Source organism: Anomaloglossus baeobatrachus, chromosome 5 (genome assembly GCF_048569485.1).
Source record: "Anomaloglossus baeobatrachus isolate aAnoBae1 chromosome 5, aAnoBae1.hap1, whole genome shotgun sequence".
NCBI classification, from domain to species: domain Eukaryota; kingdom Metazoa; phylum Chordata; class Amphibia; order Anura; family Aromobatidae; genus Anomaloglossus; species Anomaloglossus baeobatrachus.
This window is the reverse complement of record NC_134357.1, coordinates 585284076-585300846: the sequence shown is the minus strand read 5'-3', so window position 1 is coordinate 585300846 and position 16771 is coordinate 585284076. Positions and strand designations below refer to the sequence as shown.

The following is a 16771-nucleotide window of genomic DNA, read 5'->3' as shown; positions in this document are numbered from 1 at the left end:
AAGGATGGACACAGACAGGGAGAAGATGGTGGAGAGGATATTACACCTCACCCTAGAGATCCTCTTTCGGCTTACTGGAGAGGTGAGAGATTCTGATGACGTCACATTACATCATTCTTATCTATGGGAATAACAGATGGACAGAACTGGAGAGGTGAGGACTCTGGAAATGTCTGGAGTGAGATTTATTACTGTGTCTCTCCATAACCAGGATTACACAGTAGTGAAGAAGACCTCTAGTGAGCGCTGTCAGGCCCCTGTGTCTGAGGGATGGGGAAGACCCCTGAGCCCAATCACGGGGCCTCCACCTCACCCCCCGATACATGAGGACATCAATGACCAGAAGATCCTAGAACTCACCTACAAGATGATTGAGCTGCTGACTGGAGAGGTGACACTGCTGGGAATGCTGGGACATTATACAGTAACGCTATGAAGGGATCGGGGGTGACGGTATCATTGTATGTGTCAGGTTCCTATAAGGTGTCAGGACGTCACCGTCTATTTCTCCATGGAGGAGTGGGAGTATTTAGAAGGACACAAAGATCTGTACAAGGACGCCATGATGGAGGTTCCCCAGCCCCTCACATCACCAGGTAATAGACAGGACTAAATACACACGGCCTATAATTGTCTGTATGTAAGGAATGAATTCAGTCCCTGTATGTGTCTCCTCCAGTTCTATCCAGTAAGAGGACAACACCAGAGAGATGTCCCCGTCCTCTTCTCCCACAGGACTGTAAACAAGAAGATCCCGATGTTCCTCAGGATGTGTTTCCTCCAGCTCTATCCAGTAAGAGATATCTACTCATGTACTTTTTGCACTAATTTTGTGTTTACATTTTTAGGCTTTCTGCTCTGTTTTTTTTATCTGTATTTTCTTTGCTTCTGCTTCTTCTGCTGTTTGTTTCTAGTCCCTTCTCTATGTTATTATGATGGCAACTCAAAGACCTGCAGAGGGTTCATGAATACCCTGTTTACTCGAAAAGACGACCTGCACCGAAAATAAGACCAAGCATAATTTTATCGGATTGTTGGAGAAGGCTTGAAATATAAGCCCTCCTCCAAAAATAAGCCCTAGTTACAGTCAGGGCCAGCGTTGGGAAGAGTCAAACTGCAATTTTTCAGGAATCCCACTCTCTTAGGGTTCCCATCAGTTGTATTCTAAAGTTGATTGCTTAAGGACCTTTGATAATTGCAAAGTAATTAGACATGATGTAACAAAAGGTCTCTTAATTACAGTAGTCTAAATTAACTGACCAGAATGCAGGACTGGCATTAGGGGAAAGAAAGTGCAAACTGAGCAATTTCACAGGGCCCCCATTCTCTTAGAGGTCCCAGTGTTTATATGCCTATTATCGGTCTGCTTAAGGCCTAAAACACACTTCCGCAAAAAAAACGTGCGTGTGACACGGTACGTTTTTCGGGTCCGTGTTCCGTTTTTTTGGGGCATTTCTCCGGTACATATGGCATCCGTGTGATGGCGTATGCGAGCCGTGTGTACGTGTAAAATGTCCGTGTATGTATACGTGGAATGTCCGTGTGGAATGTCCGTTTGTGTGTTGCACAATGTCGTTGATACATGTCGGCTGACAGCAGACAGAGTTGCGCGATGAGAATGAACTCGGGTGAACTTCACCCGACTTCATTGTCATGCCGCGGCTCTGTCTGTGTGCGGCGTACTGATTAGCGGTCACCTGTGAAGGATTCACCAGTGACCGCTAATCCCCCGAGTGACTGAAGCGAGCAGCCCTCTCTCATACTTACCGCTCCCCGATCACCAGCGCGGCGAGGAACAGCTGTGCAGAGAATACGCGGCAACAATTACTTTGAATATGCCGGCCACTCATTATTCAATCTTGTATTCCCTGCTTTCCCCACCCACAGACGCCTATGATTGGTTGTAGTCAGACACGCCCCCCACTCTGAGTGACAGCTGTCTCACTGCACCCAATCACAGCAGCCGGTGGGCGTGCTATACTGTGCAGTAAAATAAATAAATAATTAAAAAAAACGGCGTGCAGTCCCCCCCATTTTAATACCAGCCAGATAAAGCCATACGGCTGAAGGCTGGTATTCTCAGGATGGGGAGCCCCACGTTATTTTTAGGCTGGGGGGCTCCCCATATCAGTCAGCAGCCGCCCAGAATTGCCGCATACATTATATGCGACAGTTCTGGGACTGTACCCGGCTCTTCCTGATTTGCCCTGGTGCGTTGGCAAATCGGGGTAATGAGGAGTTTTTGGCAGCCCACAGCTGCCAATAAGTCCTAGATTAATCATGTCAGGCGTCTCCCTGAGATACCTTCCATGATTAATCTGTAAGTGACAGTAAATAAACACACACACCCGAAAAAATCCTTTATTAGAAATAAAAAACACAAACATATACCCTGGTTCACCACTTTAATAAGCCCGAAAAAGCCCTCCATGTCCGGCGTAATCCAGGATGCTCCAGCGTCGCATCCAGCTCTGCTGCATGGAGGTGACCGGAGCTGCAGAATACACCGCCGCTCCTGACAGCTCCACGCAGCTAATGAAGGGAATAGCGCGATCAGCTGTATTCAGCGTTGGTTGCGAGTAACCTCAGTGACAGCTCAGCTGATTGCGCTATTGCCTTCATTAGCTGCGTGGAGGTGACAGGAGCGGCGGTGTCTTCTGCAGCTCCGGTCACCTCCATGCAGCAGAGCGGGACCGCACGCCGTTTTTTTAAATTATTTATTTATTTTACTGCACAGTATAGACACGCCCACCAGCTGCTGTGATTGGGTGCAGTGAGACAGCTGTCACTCAGCGTGGGGGGCGTGTCTGACTGCAACCAATCATAGGCGTCTGTGGCTGGGGAAAGCAGGGAATACAAGATTGATTAATGAGCGGCCGGCATATTCAAAGTAATTGTTGCCGCGCATTTTCTGCACAGCTGTTCCTCGCCGCGCTGGTGATCGGGGAGCGGTATGAGCCGGGGGAAGAAAAAAACAGAGCGCCAATGTAAGTATGACTGAGAACAGCAGAAAAAAAGGTAAGTATACTGAATTTAATTAAAAAAATAAATAAATAAGATCGCTAGTATAAAAACGCACACGCACGAAACGTGCTGAACACGGACATACTCCATGTGCGGTACGTGTAGGCATGGACCAATAGACTAAAGCGGGTCCGTGCCTGCGTGCTGCCGGCCAAAAACGGACATGTTGTCTGTGTAGAAAAGCACACACACGTACTTACCTCATGGACACACGTTCCGTGCGATTTTACGTGTGTGTGCCATCTACCATTGATTAACATGGGTCTCCGGGTCTACGTGTCTCTGGTACGTGCAAATACGTACCGCACGCGTACATATTACACGGATGTGTGTTGTGGGTCTAAAGTCCTTTTTGACAATGTCTTTGATCACATGCTCTAAAGGAGAAAGTATCGTTCCCTCCCCTTCTTTATATGGTGGCTGGACTATTTCATTAATGCCTGCTATAGTTTACCTATACTGGTCTGGTGAGGTGTTGTAATCCAGACTTACAGGTGGTTTTTGTGCATTACTGCTGTGAGCTGTTGTGATGTTAACCCTTGTTGTATTTTTGTTCCTGCCTTCCTGCTCTTGATTTTTTCTTAGTCTCACACTGTTTATTTCTGTGAGTTTTCAATGTGTCCCGTCTGTCTTAATCTGTGTTTTCTGCCTGTCTTAATCTGTTTTTCCATCATATTCCTGTTCATTTCTTTCCCGGTGGATAACAGATTAGATCTGGTCAGAAGAATGGTAAGGCACGGGACTCTAGCATCTCCATCTTCAGGGGTAATCCAGAGGTTAGAAATAGCTTAGGGTCCCCTAGCGTGAGGGACAGTATATGAGCCCCCTATCCCTCATTATCCTGCAGTCACATTGTGAAAATCAATCAGATTATTTACTGTAGCACATTTCAGAGAACTGGTGCTACTGGAGATATATCTTGGAGACAGGAATGGGAGATCCGAACTAACAAAGATGTAACTCTTAAGCCTGCTTTACACCTTACAATTAGGTGTGCGATCTCGTATGCGATGTGACACGCCCAGGTTGCATACGGGATCTATGAGATTTCACGTTGGTCGTTCATTTGCTGTCACACGAGCGTTAGTAGTCTATGTTAAATTGATCAATTTTGTGTGCGATCCTTTAGATCATGTGTTCTGTGACGTATGCATTGGGCACCTTTTTTTTTTTTTTTTTTTTTAATTTATTGACTTGCCAAGCGTGTGTAATGTGTAGGGATGCGTTTTTACTATGTCATCTGCCATTCAGCTTTGCTACATGGCCGCTAACAGCAGACACAGACAGCCATGTAGCAGAGCTGAATGGCAGATGACAGCAGACACAGACAGAGCCGCACTGTCAGAATGAACTCGGGTGAACTTCACCCGACTTCACGGTCATGCTGCGGCTCTGTCTGTGTCGCGTCCTGATTAGCGGTCACCTGTGAAGGATTCACCGGTGACCGCTAAACTCCTGAGTAAGTGAATTGAGCAGCCCTCTCTCATACTCACCGATCCCCGGCGCTGCACGGCATTCACACTGCTCCGGCGGCTTTTACTGTTTTGAAAAAGCCGGCCGCCCATTAAACAATCTCGTATTCCCTGCTTTACCCGCCCACCGGCGCCTATGATTGGTTACAGTGAGACACGCCCCCACGCTGAGTGACAGGTGTCACACTGCACCCAATCACAGCAGCCGGTGGGTGTGTCTATACTGTGTAGTGAAATAAATAATTAAATAATTTAAAAAAACGGCGTGCGGTCCCCCCCAATTTTAAAACCAGCCAGATAAAGCCATACGGCTGAAGGCTGGTATTCTCAGGATGGGGAGCCCCACGTTATGGGGAGCCCCCCAGCCTAACAATATCAGCCAACAGCCGCCCAGAATTGCCGCATACATTATATGCGACAGTTCTGGGACTGTACCCGGCTCTTCCCGATTTGCCCTGGTGCGTTGGCAAATCGGGGTAATAAGGAGTTATTGGCAGCCCATAGCTGCCAATAAGTCCTAGATTAATCATGTCAGGCGTCTATGAGACACCCTCCATGATTAATCTGTAAATTACAGTAAATAAACACACACACGCCCGAAAAATCCTTTATTAGAAATAAAAAACACAAACATATACCCTGGTTCACCACTTTAATCAGCCCCAAAAAGCCCTCCTTGTCCGGCGTACTCCAGGATGGTCCAGCGTCGCGTCCAGCTGTGCTGCATGAAGGTGACAGGAGCTGCAGAATACACCGCCGCTCCTATCAGCTCCACACAGCAAATGAAGACAGCCGCGCGATCAGCTGAGCTGTCACTGAGGTTACCCGCTGTCACTGGATCCAGAGGTGGATGCAGCGGTGGCCGCGGGTAAGCTCAGTGACCGCTCAGCTGATCGCGCTACTCACCGCTGCTCCTCTCACCTCCACGCAGCAACTGAGGTGAGTAGCGCGATCAGCTGAGCTGTCACTGAGGTTACCCGCGGCCACCGCTGCATCCACCGCTGGATCCAGTGACAGCGGGTAACCTCAGTGACAGCTCAGCTGATCGCCGGCTGTCTTCATTTGCTGTGTGGAGGTGACCGGAGCGGCTGTGTCTGCTGCAGCTCCGGTCACCTCCATGCAGCAGCACTGGATGCGACGCTGGACCATCCTGGATTACGCCGGACAAGGAGGGCTTTATAGGGCTGATTAAAGTGGTGAACCAGGGTATATGTTTGTGTTTTTTATTTCTAATAAAGGATTTTTCGGGTGTGTGTGTTTATTTACTGTAATTTACAGATTAATCATGGAGGGTGTCTCATAGACGCCTGACATGATTAATCTAGGACTTATTGGCAGCTATGGGCTGCCAATAACTCCTTATTACCCCGATTTGCCAACGCACCAGGGCAAATCGGGAAGAGCCGGGTACAGTCCCAGAACTGCCGCATATAATGTATGCGACAATTCTGGGCGGCTGTTGGCTGATATTGTTAGGCTGGGGGGCTCCCCATAACGTGGAGCTCCCCATCCTGAGAATACCAGCCTTCAGCCGTATGGCTTTATCTGGCTGGTTTTAAAATTGGGGGGGACCGCATGCCGTTTTTTTAATTTAATTATTTATTTCACTGCACAGAATAGACACGCCCACCGGCTGCTGTGATTGGGTGCAGTGTGACACCTGTCACTCAGCGTGGGGGCGTGTCTCACTGTAACCAATCATAGGCGCCGGTGGGCGGGTTAAAGCAGGGAATACGAGATTGTTTAATGGGCGGCCGGCTTTTTCAAAACAGTAAAAGCCGCCGGAGCAGTGTGAATGCCGTGCAGAGCCGGGGATCGGGGATCGGTGAGTATATGAGAGAGGGGGATAGCCTGACATGAACAGAGAGAGAGGGACAGAGATAGTGACCGACTGACAGAGATTAGTGCATGACAGACATTGTGAGGCGCTTCAGAACGCAGCTTTTCAGCTGCGCTCTGAAGCGGACCTTTTTTAAGCTGCGGTGCAGAGCGCACACCTGCGCACATAGCCTCAGACATCAAAATCGTATGAGGGATGTCACACGTTACAATTCACTAGGTTCATGCAACAAAACGTCCAATGTATGAGGAATAAACTACGTGTATGCGATCACCGTATTTTAGTTCAATCTTGATTGCACGTAAGTGTCACACGCAAATACGTCACGAACGATGCAGAATGTGCGTCACTTACAACTTGACCCCGACGACGGATTGAAAGATTTATTGAAGCGTGTAAAGCAGGCATTAGATGTCGAAATTGGACAAAAAATTCAGAATACATTTTTTCCTAATTTAATTGCTGATGTTATCATTTAAAAAAAAAATAAATGTACATTCAAGATAATATCGTTATAAAATAATAAGATTGTATTTATTTTTAGCAGATGACTGTATTGGGAGTTCAGAAGGACCTCTAATATCTTCAGAATTTGTAAAAGATGATAAATATGAAGAGCATGATTTTGTCCCAGATAAACCACCAGTCCTTCCTCATAAAGCTCTATCATCTGATCTTTTCAAGCAAGTCCAAAATTCCGATTTATCACAGAATTGTAAGCAAAATAAAAGTTACGGAAGGAATGTGGAACATGAAACGGATCCTACAAAGGAGAAGCCATTTTCATGCCCAGAATGTGGAAAATGTTTTTCTCGGAAAATAACCCTTGCTAACCATCAAAAAAATCACTCTGGGGAGAATCTATTTTCATGTTCAGAGTGTGGGAAATGCTTATTTCAGAAATCAGACCTTGTTAGACATCAGAAAATTCACACAGGGGAGAAGCCATTTTCATGTTCAGAATGTGGGAAATGCTTATTTCAGAAATCAAACCTTGTTAGACATCAGAAAATTCACACAGGGGAGAAGCCATTTTCATGTTCAGAGTGTGGGAAATGTTTTATTCAGAAATCAAAATTTGTTGTGCATCAAAGATCTCACACAGGGGAAAAGCCATTTTCATGTTCAGAGTGTGGGAAATGTTTTATTCAGAAATCACATCTTGTTACACATCAGAAAATTCACACAGGGGAGAAGCCATTTTCATGTTCAGAGTGTGGGAAATGTTTTATTCGGAAATCACATCTTGTTTTACATCAGAAAAATCACACAGGGGAGAAGCCATTTTCATGTTCAGAGTGTGGGAAATGTTTTATTCAGAAATCAGAACTTGTTGTGCATCAAAGATCTCACACAGGGGAGAAGCTATTTTCATGTTCAGAGTGTGGGAAATGTTTTTTTCGGAAATCAAAATTTGTTGTGCATCAAAGATCTCACACAGGAGAAAAGCCATTTTTATGTTCAGAGTGTGGGAAATGTTTTATTCAGAAATCACATCTTGTTAGACATCAGAAAATTCACACAGGGGAGAAACCATTTTCATGTTCAGAGTGTGGGAAATGTTTTATTCAGAAATCAGAATTTGTTGAGCATCAAAGAATTCACACAGGGGAGATGCCATTTTCATGTTCAGAGTGTGGGAAATGTTTTATTCATAAATCAGCTTTTGTTAGGCATCAAAGGTCTCATACAGGGGAAAAGTAGATAAGAAATAGGACCCTGCCTCACCTTATAGGTGCTCTGGAGAAAAATAATTAAATAAGAGGGAGAGAACTCTGGCACACCACCCCAAATAATGTGAAGACTCAAAATATATATTCAATCAGTTTGTTCATTTATTTCAAAATAGGTGATAGGAAAAAAGTCCACATGAGATGTTTCGACTAAACTCGGTCTTCCTGAAGCGGGACTTATCTCAATGCGTAAGATATAGGTGGGTATACAATTAGAGATGCAGCATAGTAGATAAAAGTGGGTCTTTTTCTGGATATATTAGAGTATTATCCTACTGATACGAGATAGGGCCATTAAATACTTATCATCGTGAGGAAGCTCACATTACTTAAGGCTACTTTACACGCTGCGATATCGGTCCCGATATCGTTAGCGTGGGTACCCGCCCCGATCTGTTGTGCGACACGGGCAAATCGCTGCCCGTGCCGCACAACATCGCGCAGACCCGTCACACATACTTACCTGCCCCGCGACGTCGCTGTGACCGGCGAACCTCCTCCTTTCTAAGGGGGCGGTCCGTGCGGCGTCACAGCGACATCACTGAGCAGCCGCCCAATAGAAGCGGAGGGGCGGAGATGAGTGGCCGGAACATCCCGCCCACCTCCTTCCTTCCTCATAGCGGCCGGGAGGCAGGTAAGGAGATGTTCCTCGTTCCTGCGGCGTCACACATAGCGATGTGTGCTGCCGAAGGAGCGTCAAACTACATCGTTACTGCTGCAGTAACGATAATCGAGAATGGACCCCCATGTCACCGATGAGCGATTTTGTACGTTTTTGCAACGATGCAAAATCGCTCATCGGTGTCACACGCAGCAACATCGCTAATGCAGCCGGATGTGCGTCACAAATTCCGTGACTCCAACGACTCCGCATTAGCGATGTCGCAGCGTGTAAAGCCCCCTTTAGTCCTAATGGACAATTTGTACAATCAACTACAAGTGCCCTATGTGACCAGAAGAAAACGCCAAAGAGCTATTAGGATAGAGGCCTAACGTCATAGGATGGAATTGGTGTCGTAAACTTAGTAGGTAAGATAGGTAATCAATGTTGCTTCAGTATGACTTTAAATGGCAGGCACCCATAGGAGGGACGGTGAGTATATGCCGGGTGTGTTGGCTTAAATGGTATACAGCTTCAGTGCTCCTGTATAATACTGATACAAACCACCGTCGGCTGTTATAGAGGGAAGGTCCACAATGGGTGTGTAACAAAGCGCACGTATATACAGAGGAACAAGCTCCGTGGGTCTCGCAGTGCGCACTGGTCCCAATTTATCAAAGCTTTAAAGCCAAAAAAGTGGCACAAAATCTTTGAAAAGTCATACATTTGGATCAATTCATAGTTGTGCCAAATTTTGGCGGCTTTTGGCATTTTCACTCCAAAATTGGCAGAGCTTGGGTGGGACGGGGGTGGGACAGCACAGCTGCTTAAATTCATGATAAGCTGTGGCGTTCCCCATGCCAGAGATCTCACTCCAGTCCCTGAAGGGAGTAATATTTCTAGCATGGCACATGGAGGCACATACCACTCGTCAAACGCTCCAGATTCATGAAAAGGCATGCACCACTTCATGAATCAGGAGTGGTCCCTCATAAATTGAGCCCATTGTTATAAAAATGATCCCTTTACAAAGGATAATTGTTGTAATAAAAAAACTAAAGAATTTTATATGTCTGATATCCTAGTGGTTATTTTCTCTAGTCACCCTCCACAGCAGCACACAGGAGGTTAACTCTCCGTCCTAAAAGGGACAGGAAACACAAAGAGGTTAAATAACCCCTCCCCACCTCCCATCTCCAGTGTTGTTCCCGGGCCCTATGGGGGCACGAAGAGATTACCTGTGGTGCTTTCGTGGCTGGTAATGAGAGCGCCGCATCAGTATTTCTTACCAACCGAGCAGCTGAGGGCGAAGCTAGCCCGCTTCCTCCTCCATCGCTGCTTCCGTCTCCTCTGGATTCGGGATCTGCCTGCCTCTCCTGTGCCTCTTGGAGGTAAAGCGGGGAAAGCTGACTCTCCGGGTACCTCTCGTAGCTCCCGACACCTCCTCTTCTCACACGCGGCAGCTGTGGACACGCGGAAGTGACGTCATCGGACGCCCTTTGTCAAAGTCGCTTCCGGGTTCGTGCATTCCAAAATGGCGCTGCACGGCCCAGTGGTGTTGTCGGCACTAACTCCGTTGGAAGCCTGCACCACCCCGACGGAGGAGGTGGAGTCATCCACTTTGTGGACAGCTGGATACATCCGGACCTCATTAAAGGGCCCACGTGAGAGCGCTCTCCAGGACTAAGGATGGAGGGAGACCGCTCAACAACTCTGCTTCTGTGGAGCCCAGCTCAGCCCCTGGTTCTGTGAGTACAGTGACTTGGGGGAAGGTCGGGGTTATGGGCTCGTATTGCTCTGTCGGAATTCTCCTCTTCCTGGGTGTATACTTACGTCCTCTCCCCCCCTTCTCCTTAGGGAGACAAGAATGTTGCACCCAAGAAAGAGAAGACCTCTAGCAAAAAGTGTATCATGTGTAATAAGAAGCTTCCTTCAGACCATTCTAAGAAGTTATGTCAGCCCTGTACTGATCAGGTAGTTAGAGAGGAACAACCCTCCCTTCTGGTTGAATTAAAAAACCTGGTACGTCAGGAAGTTCAGTCCTCCCTAGCATCCCTCTCCCAGCCTCTTCCCACTGCAACCCCTGCGCCTAAGAAGAGAAAACTAAGCCCTGTGGGAGACTCAGAGTTGGACTCATTAGAAGGTCCTTCCTTCTCTCCGCTAGATGAGTTGATAGAAGAAGATGAAGGTGTATTTTCAGATAGAGTTGAGACCAAACATTTTTTCTCAAATGATGATATGGATGAACTTCTGGGAGCAGTGTGGGATACTATGGAGGTTGAGGATGAGAAGGCTACTAGGTCAATACAGGAAGAAATGTTCACGGGATTACGGAACCCGTAAGAAGGTGGGATTTCCTGTACACGAGATAATCAGAGATATGGTTCTTCAAGACTGGGAAGCTCTTCAGAAACACCTTAATATTCCCCGAGAATTGAGAAATAGATTCCTGCTGGAAGAGGACCCTACCTGCTGCTGGGAAGTACCTAAAGTGGATGTGCACGTTGCCAGGGTAGCGAGAAAGACAACTCTCCCTTTTGAAGATTCATTACAACTTAAGTATTCCATGGACCGTAAAATGGACAGCCTCCTTGGAAAATCATGGGAGACCTCCGCGGTTCTCCATAAGACCGGGGTGGTTTCTACCTGTGTGGCCAGATCCCTGTCCCGGTGGCTGGGCCAACTAGAGGAACATCTCACCCGAGACACACCAAAGGAAGATCTCGTGCTTTCCTTTCACTTCTCCAGAAAGCAACTGGATTTCTTGCTAACGCTTCAGCTGAGTCCGTCCGCGTGGCAGCAAGAAGTGGTGTCCTTTCCAATTCAGCAAGACGGGCCCTTTGGCTTAAAATTTGAAGAGGTGTTGCGACCTCCGAGGTTAAGCTGTGCTCTATTCCATTTAGAGGTGAACATGTTTTCGGTCCAGCTCTGGACGAGATTCTGGAGAAGGCAATGGATAAGAAGAAGCTGTTGCCAGAAGAGAAACAACAAAAAAGTTTTTTCGTCCCCCCCCAATAATCTACCCAGTACCGAGCGAAGGATAAAACTGTCCATTGGAGTTATCCAAAAGGAGGCAGGGGAAGGGACATCTTTATGTCCCAAAAGACCGAAGATCGGAGCCATCGCCGGGACAAGCAATGACGCCATCAGGATAGGGGGTCGGCTGTCGGCATTTCTCAGTCAGTGGCAGAAGATATCCTCAAATCAATGGGTCATAAACACCATCAGAGAGGATGTCAAAGTCGAGTTTGCCACGTATCCTCCATGCTGTCTAAGGCCCTGTGCGCACTGGCAAACGGAATTTTCTTAAGAAAATTCCGCAGGGTCTGAAAGATTACTGCACCTGCGGTAAAAAAAAACGCGGCAAACCGCACCCGAAAACCGCATGCGGTTTGCGACAGTTTTACCGCGGTATTGTTTGGAGTATTGCCGCGGTTTTCCCGCGTGCAGGTTGGTACATGTGTTTTAATGCATTCAATGCAATAAAGCACATTGAAAAAAAAAAAAAAGTAATTTCCTTCTAAGATAGATAATACAGTGCCTACAAGTAGTATTCAACCCCCTGCAGATTTAGCAGGTTTACACATTCGGAATTAACTTGGCATTGTGACATTTGGACTGTAGATCAGTCTGGAAGTGTGAAATGCACTGCAGCAAAAAAGAATGTTATTTCTTTTTTTATTTTTTTTTTTAAATTGTGAAAAGTTTATTCAGAGGGTCATTTATTATTTAACCCCTCAAACCACCAGAATTCTGTTTGGTTCCCCTAAAGTATTAAGAAGTATTTCAGGCACAAAGAACAATGAGCTTCAAATGTTTGGATTAATTATCTCTTTTTCCAGCCTTTTCTGACTAATTAAGACCCTCCCCAAACTTGTGAACAGCACTCATACTTGGTCAACATGGGAAAGACAAAGGAGCATTCCAAGGCCATCAGAGACAAGATCGTGGAGGGTCACAAGGCTGGCAAGGGGTACAAAACCCTTTCCAAGGAGTTGGGCCTACCTGTCTCCACTGTTGGGAGCATCATCCGGAAGTGGAAGGCTTATGGAACTACTGTTAGCCTTCCACGGCCTGGACAGCCTTTGAAAGTTTCCACCCGTGCCAAGGCCAGGCTTGTCCGAAGAGTCAAGGCTAACCCAAGGACAACAAGGAAGGAGCTCCGGGAAGATCTCATGGCAGTGGGGACATTGGTTTCAGTCAATACCATAAGTAACGTACTCCACCGCAATGGTCTCCGTTCCAGACGAGCCCGTAAGGTACCTTTACTTTCAAAGCGTCATGTCAAGGCTCGTCTACAGTTTGCTCATGATCACTTGGAGGACTCTGAGACAGACTGGTTCAAGGTTCTCTGGTATGATGAGACCAAGATCGAGATCTTTGGTGCCAACCACACACGTGACGTTTGGAGACTGGATGGCACTGCATACGACCCCAAGAATACCATCCCTACAGTCAAGCATGGTGGTGGCAGCATCATGCTGTGGGGCTGTTTCTCAGCCAAGGGGCCTGGCCATCTGGTCCGCATCCATGGGAAGATGGATAGCACGGCCTACCTGGAGATTTTGGCCAAGAACCTCCGCTCCTCCATCAAGGATCTTAAGATGGGTCGTCATTTCATCTTCCAACAAGACAACGACCCAAAGCACACAGCCAAGAAAACCAAGGCCTGGTTCAAGAGGGAAAAAATCAAGGTGTTGCAGTGGCCTAGTCAGTCTCCTGACCTTAACCCAATTGAAAACTTGTGGAAGGAGCTCAAGATTAAAGTCCACATGAGACACCCAAAGAACCTAGATAACTTGGAGAAGATCTGCATGGAGGAGTGGGCCAAGATAACTCCAGAGACCTGTGCCGGCCTGATCAGGTCTTATAAAAGACGATTATTAGCTGTAATTGCAAACAAGGGTTATTCCACAAAATATTAAACCTAGGGGTTGAATAATAATTGACCCACACTTTTATGTTGAAAATGTATTAAAATTTAACTGAGCAACATAACTTGTTGGTTTGTAAGATTTATGCATCTGTTAATAAATCCTGCACTTGTTTGAAATTTGCAGGCTCTAACTTATTTGCATCTTATCAAACCTGCTAAATCTGCAGGGGGTTGAATACTACTTGTAGGCACTGTAAATAGACAGATATAAGAATAGATAGAGTCCCTGTGAGCACACGGTGCATTTCTCCCGAGCGGTAGTGTGTTCACATTACCGGCTGTGGGAAATGACCTGTGGTTACCTCTGCTCTCTCGTTGCGAGGTTGCATTCAGCAGTGTGTCAGTCGCGGCTGTATGCAAGCATCCCAGGACGTGGATTACGCCGGAGCTGTGTGTTTCGGGGGGGATTAATAAAGGGGTGAAACGGGGGCTTTTTTGTACTGTATTTAAAATAAAGGATTTTTCGGTGTGTGTTTATTCACTTTACTTACGGGTTGATCATGTCAGCTGTCTCATAGATGCTGCCATGATCAAGCCTGGACTTAGTGGCGGCAATCCACCGCCATTTACTCCTTATATTACCCTGATTGCCACCGCATCTAGGCAACAGGACGAGACGGGGACACTCCGGTACTGCCGCATAATGAATGCGACAGTCTCGGGGCAGCTGCGGCCGATATTCTCGGCTGCGGGAGGGGGAGGGGGGATATTAACCCTGGCCCTCGCCCTCCCCAGCCTGAGAATACCGGGCCACTGCTGTGTGTTTACCGCAGCTGGAAGGTAAAAATACAGCGGAGACCATGTGTTTTTTTTTCTATATGTCCGTTTGATTTGTATGTGTATTCTATATGTCTGTGTGTGAGTGCGATGTGTGTGTATTCTATGTCTGTTATGTGTGTGTGTGCGTGAGTGTGATCTGTGTGTGTTTACTCTCTGCACCGCTTCCTCTTCCTGTCATAATGACATCACTTCCCTGCAAACCGCAGGCAGTGATGAACATTATGTCCCGAAACCGCGAAATACCGGAGGGAATAACGCAGGAAAACGCAATGAACCGCACAGAATTTGCTGCCTGCGTTATTCCCTGCGGGATTTCACGATTACATTGCAGTCAATAGAGTGAAATGCTGCAGCGACGTGCGGAAAAGAAGTGACATGCAAATGTTTTTGCTGCGGCAATCCCGCAGCAAAAGATGCAGCTATCAAAATCCGCATACTGCGCACAGCATTTTTTTTCCCATAGGTTTTGCTGGTGAATCACTGCAGAGATGTTATGAACATAACATGCAGTGAAACATGCAGCAAAACCGCAGGAAATCCACGGCAAAAGCCGGCAAGTGTGCACAAGACCTAAGGGTCACATCCTCTCCCTCACAAGGGTCACAAGACACTCTCATGCTCTGCATTCAGAACCTCCAAAAGATAGGGGTTGTCTCCTTGGTACCATAGCCAGAGGTGGGTCACGGTAATTACTCCCATCTATTCCTGGATCAAAAACCCAACGGCACACCTCGGTTAATTATCAACCTCAGGCCATTAAATCGTCACATCATCTACAGGCGTTTCAAGATGGAGTCGGCCAGATCCACCACGCCCCTCAACGGTCCGGGGTTTTTCATGGCCACAATAGATTTAAAGGATGCATATTATCACGTCCCAATCTTTTAGGGGTGATTCACACACAGCGAGATCGCTGCTGAGATCGCTGCTGAGTCACGGTTTTTGTGACGCAGCAGTGACCTCATTAGCGATCTCGCTGTGTGTGACACTGAGCAGCGATCTGGCTCCTGCTGTGAGATCGCTGCTCGTTACACACAGCCCTGGTTCGTTTTTTTATTGTTGCTCTCCCGCTGTGACGCACACATCGCTGTGTGTGACAGCGAGAGAGCGACGAAATGAAGCGAGCAGGGAGCAGGAGTCGGCATCTGGCAGCTGCGGTAAGCTGTAACCAAGGTAAACATCGGGTAACCAAGGTGGTTACCCGATATTTACCTTCGTTACCAACGTCCGCCGCTCTCGCTGCCAGCGCCGGCTCCCTGCTCTCTGCACATGTAGCTGCAGTACACATCGGGTTAATTAACCCGATGTGTACTGTAGCTAGGAGAGCAGGGAGCCAGCGCTAAGCAGTGTGCGCGGCTCCCTGCTCTCTGCCCATGTAGCTGCAGTACACATTGGGTTAATTAACCCGATGTGTACTGTAGCTAGGAGTGCATGGAGACAGCGCTAAGCAGTGTGCGCGGCTCCCTGCACATGTAGCTGCAGTGCACATCGGGTTAATTAACCCAATGTGTACTGTAGCTAGGAGAGCAGGGAGTCAGCGCTAAGCAGTGTGCGCGGCTCCCTGCTCACTGCACATGTAGCTGCAGTACACATCGGGTAATTAACCCGATGTGTACTGTAGCTAGGAGAGCAGGGAGCCAGTGCTAGCAGTGTGCGCGGCTTCCTGCTCTCTCCACATGTAGCGACGTTATGATCGCTGCTGCATCGCTGTGTTTGACAGCTAAGCAGCGATCATAACAGCGACTTACAAGGTCGCTGTTACGTCACAGAAAATGGTGACGTAACAGCGACGTCGCTGTCGCTATGTGTGAACCCAGCTTTACACTCACAAAAGATATTTTTATTTCGCGGTCCGTCACAAGAGGCGTCTTCAGTACTACCAGTTCAACGTGCTACCGTTCGGTCTCTCTTCTGCACCTTGGGTTTTCACCAAGATAATGGGGGAGGTGGTAGAATTTCTAAGCAATCAGCACATCTGTATAGTTCCCTACCTCGAGGACTTCATGGTAGTGGCCTCCTCTGCCCAGTTGCTCAACCAACATATGCAAACAACACTCTGGTTACTACGCAGACTTGGATGGGTCATAAACCCTCAAAAGTCAGATCTTCTTCCCTCTTCTTCCTCGGAGTGCTGTTGGACTCTGTCAAACAAAAGTCCTTCCTTCCTATCAACAAACAGTTGGGAATAAAGAACAAGGTTTCGTCTCTGCTTGGCCAATGAGTTGTCACCCTGAGGTTCGCAATGTCAGTGCTGGGATCTATGACATCGTGCATCACAGCAGTGTCCTGGGCTCTGACCCACTCACACTCCCTACAGGTTCACATTCTTGCATCTTGGGATGGTTCCCAGAGGTCCCTGAACAAGAAAACCTCCCTGCCGTGTCT

At 47.3% G+C, this 16771-nt stretch overlaps 1 protein-coding gene across 1 annotated transcript in view; it reads left to right on the top strand.

Annotated features, from left to right (window-relative positions):
• LOC142312479 (uncharacterized) overlaps positions 1–16771 on the top strand; it is a 198324-nt gene that overhangs the window by 75327 nt on the left and 106226 nt on the right. Inside the window, 2 exon segments of the mRNA XM_075351425.1 lie at positions 7244–8036; position 8333. Of these exon segments, the coding sequence (XP_075207540.1) occupies positions 7244–8036; position 8333 (794 nt within the window).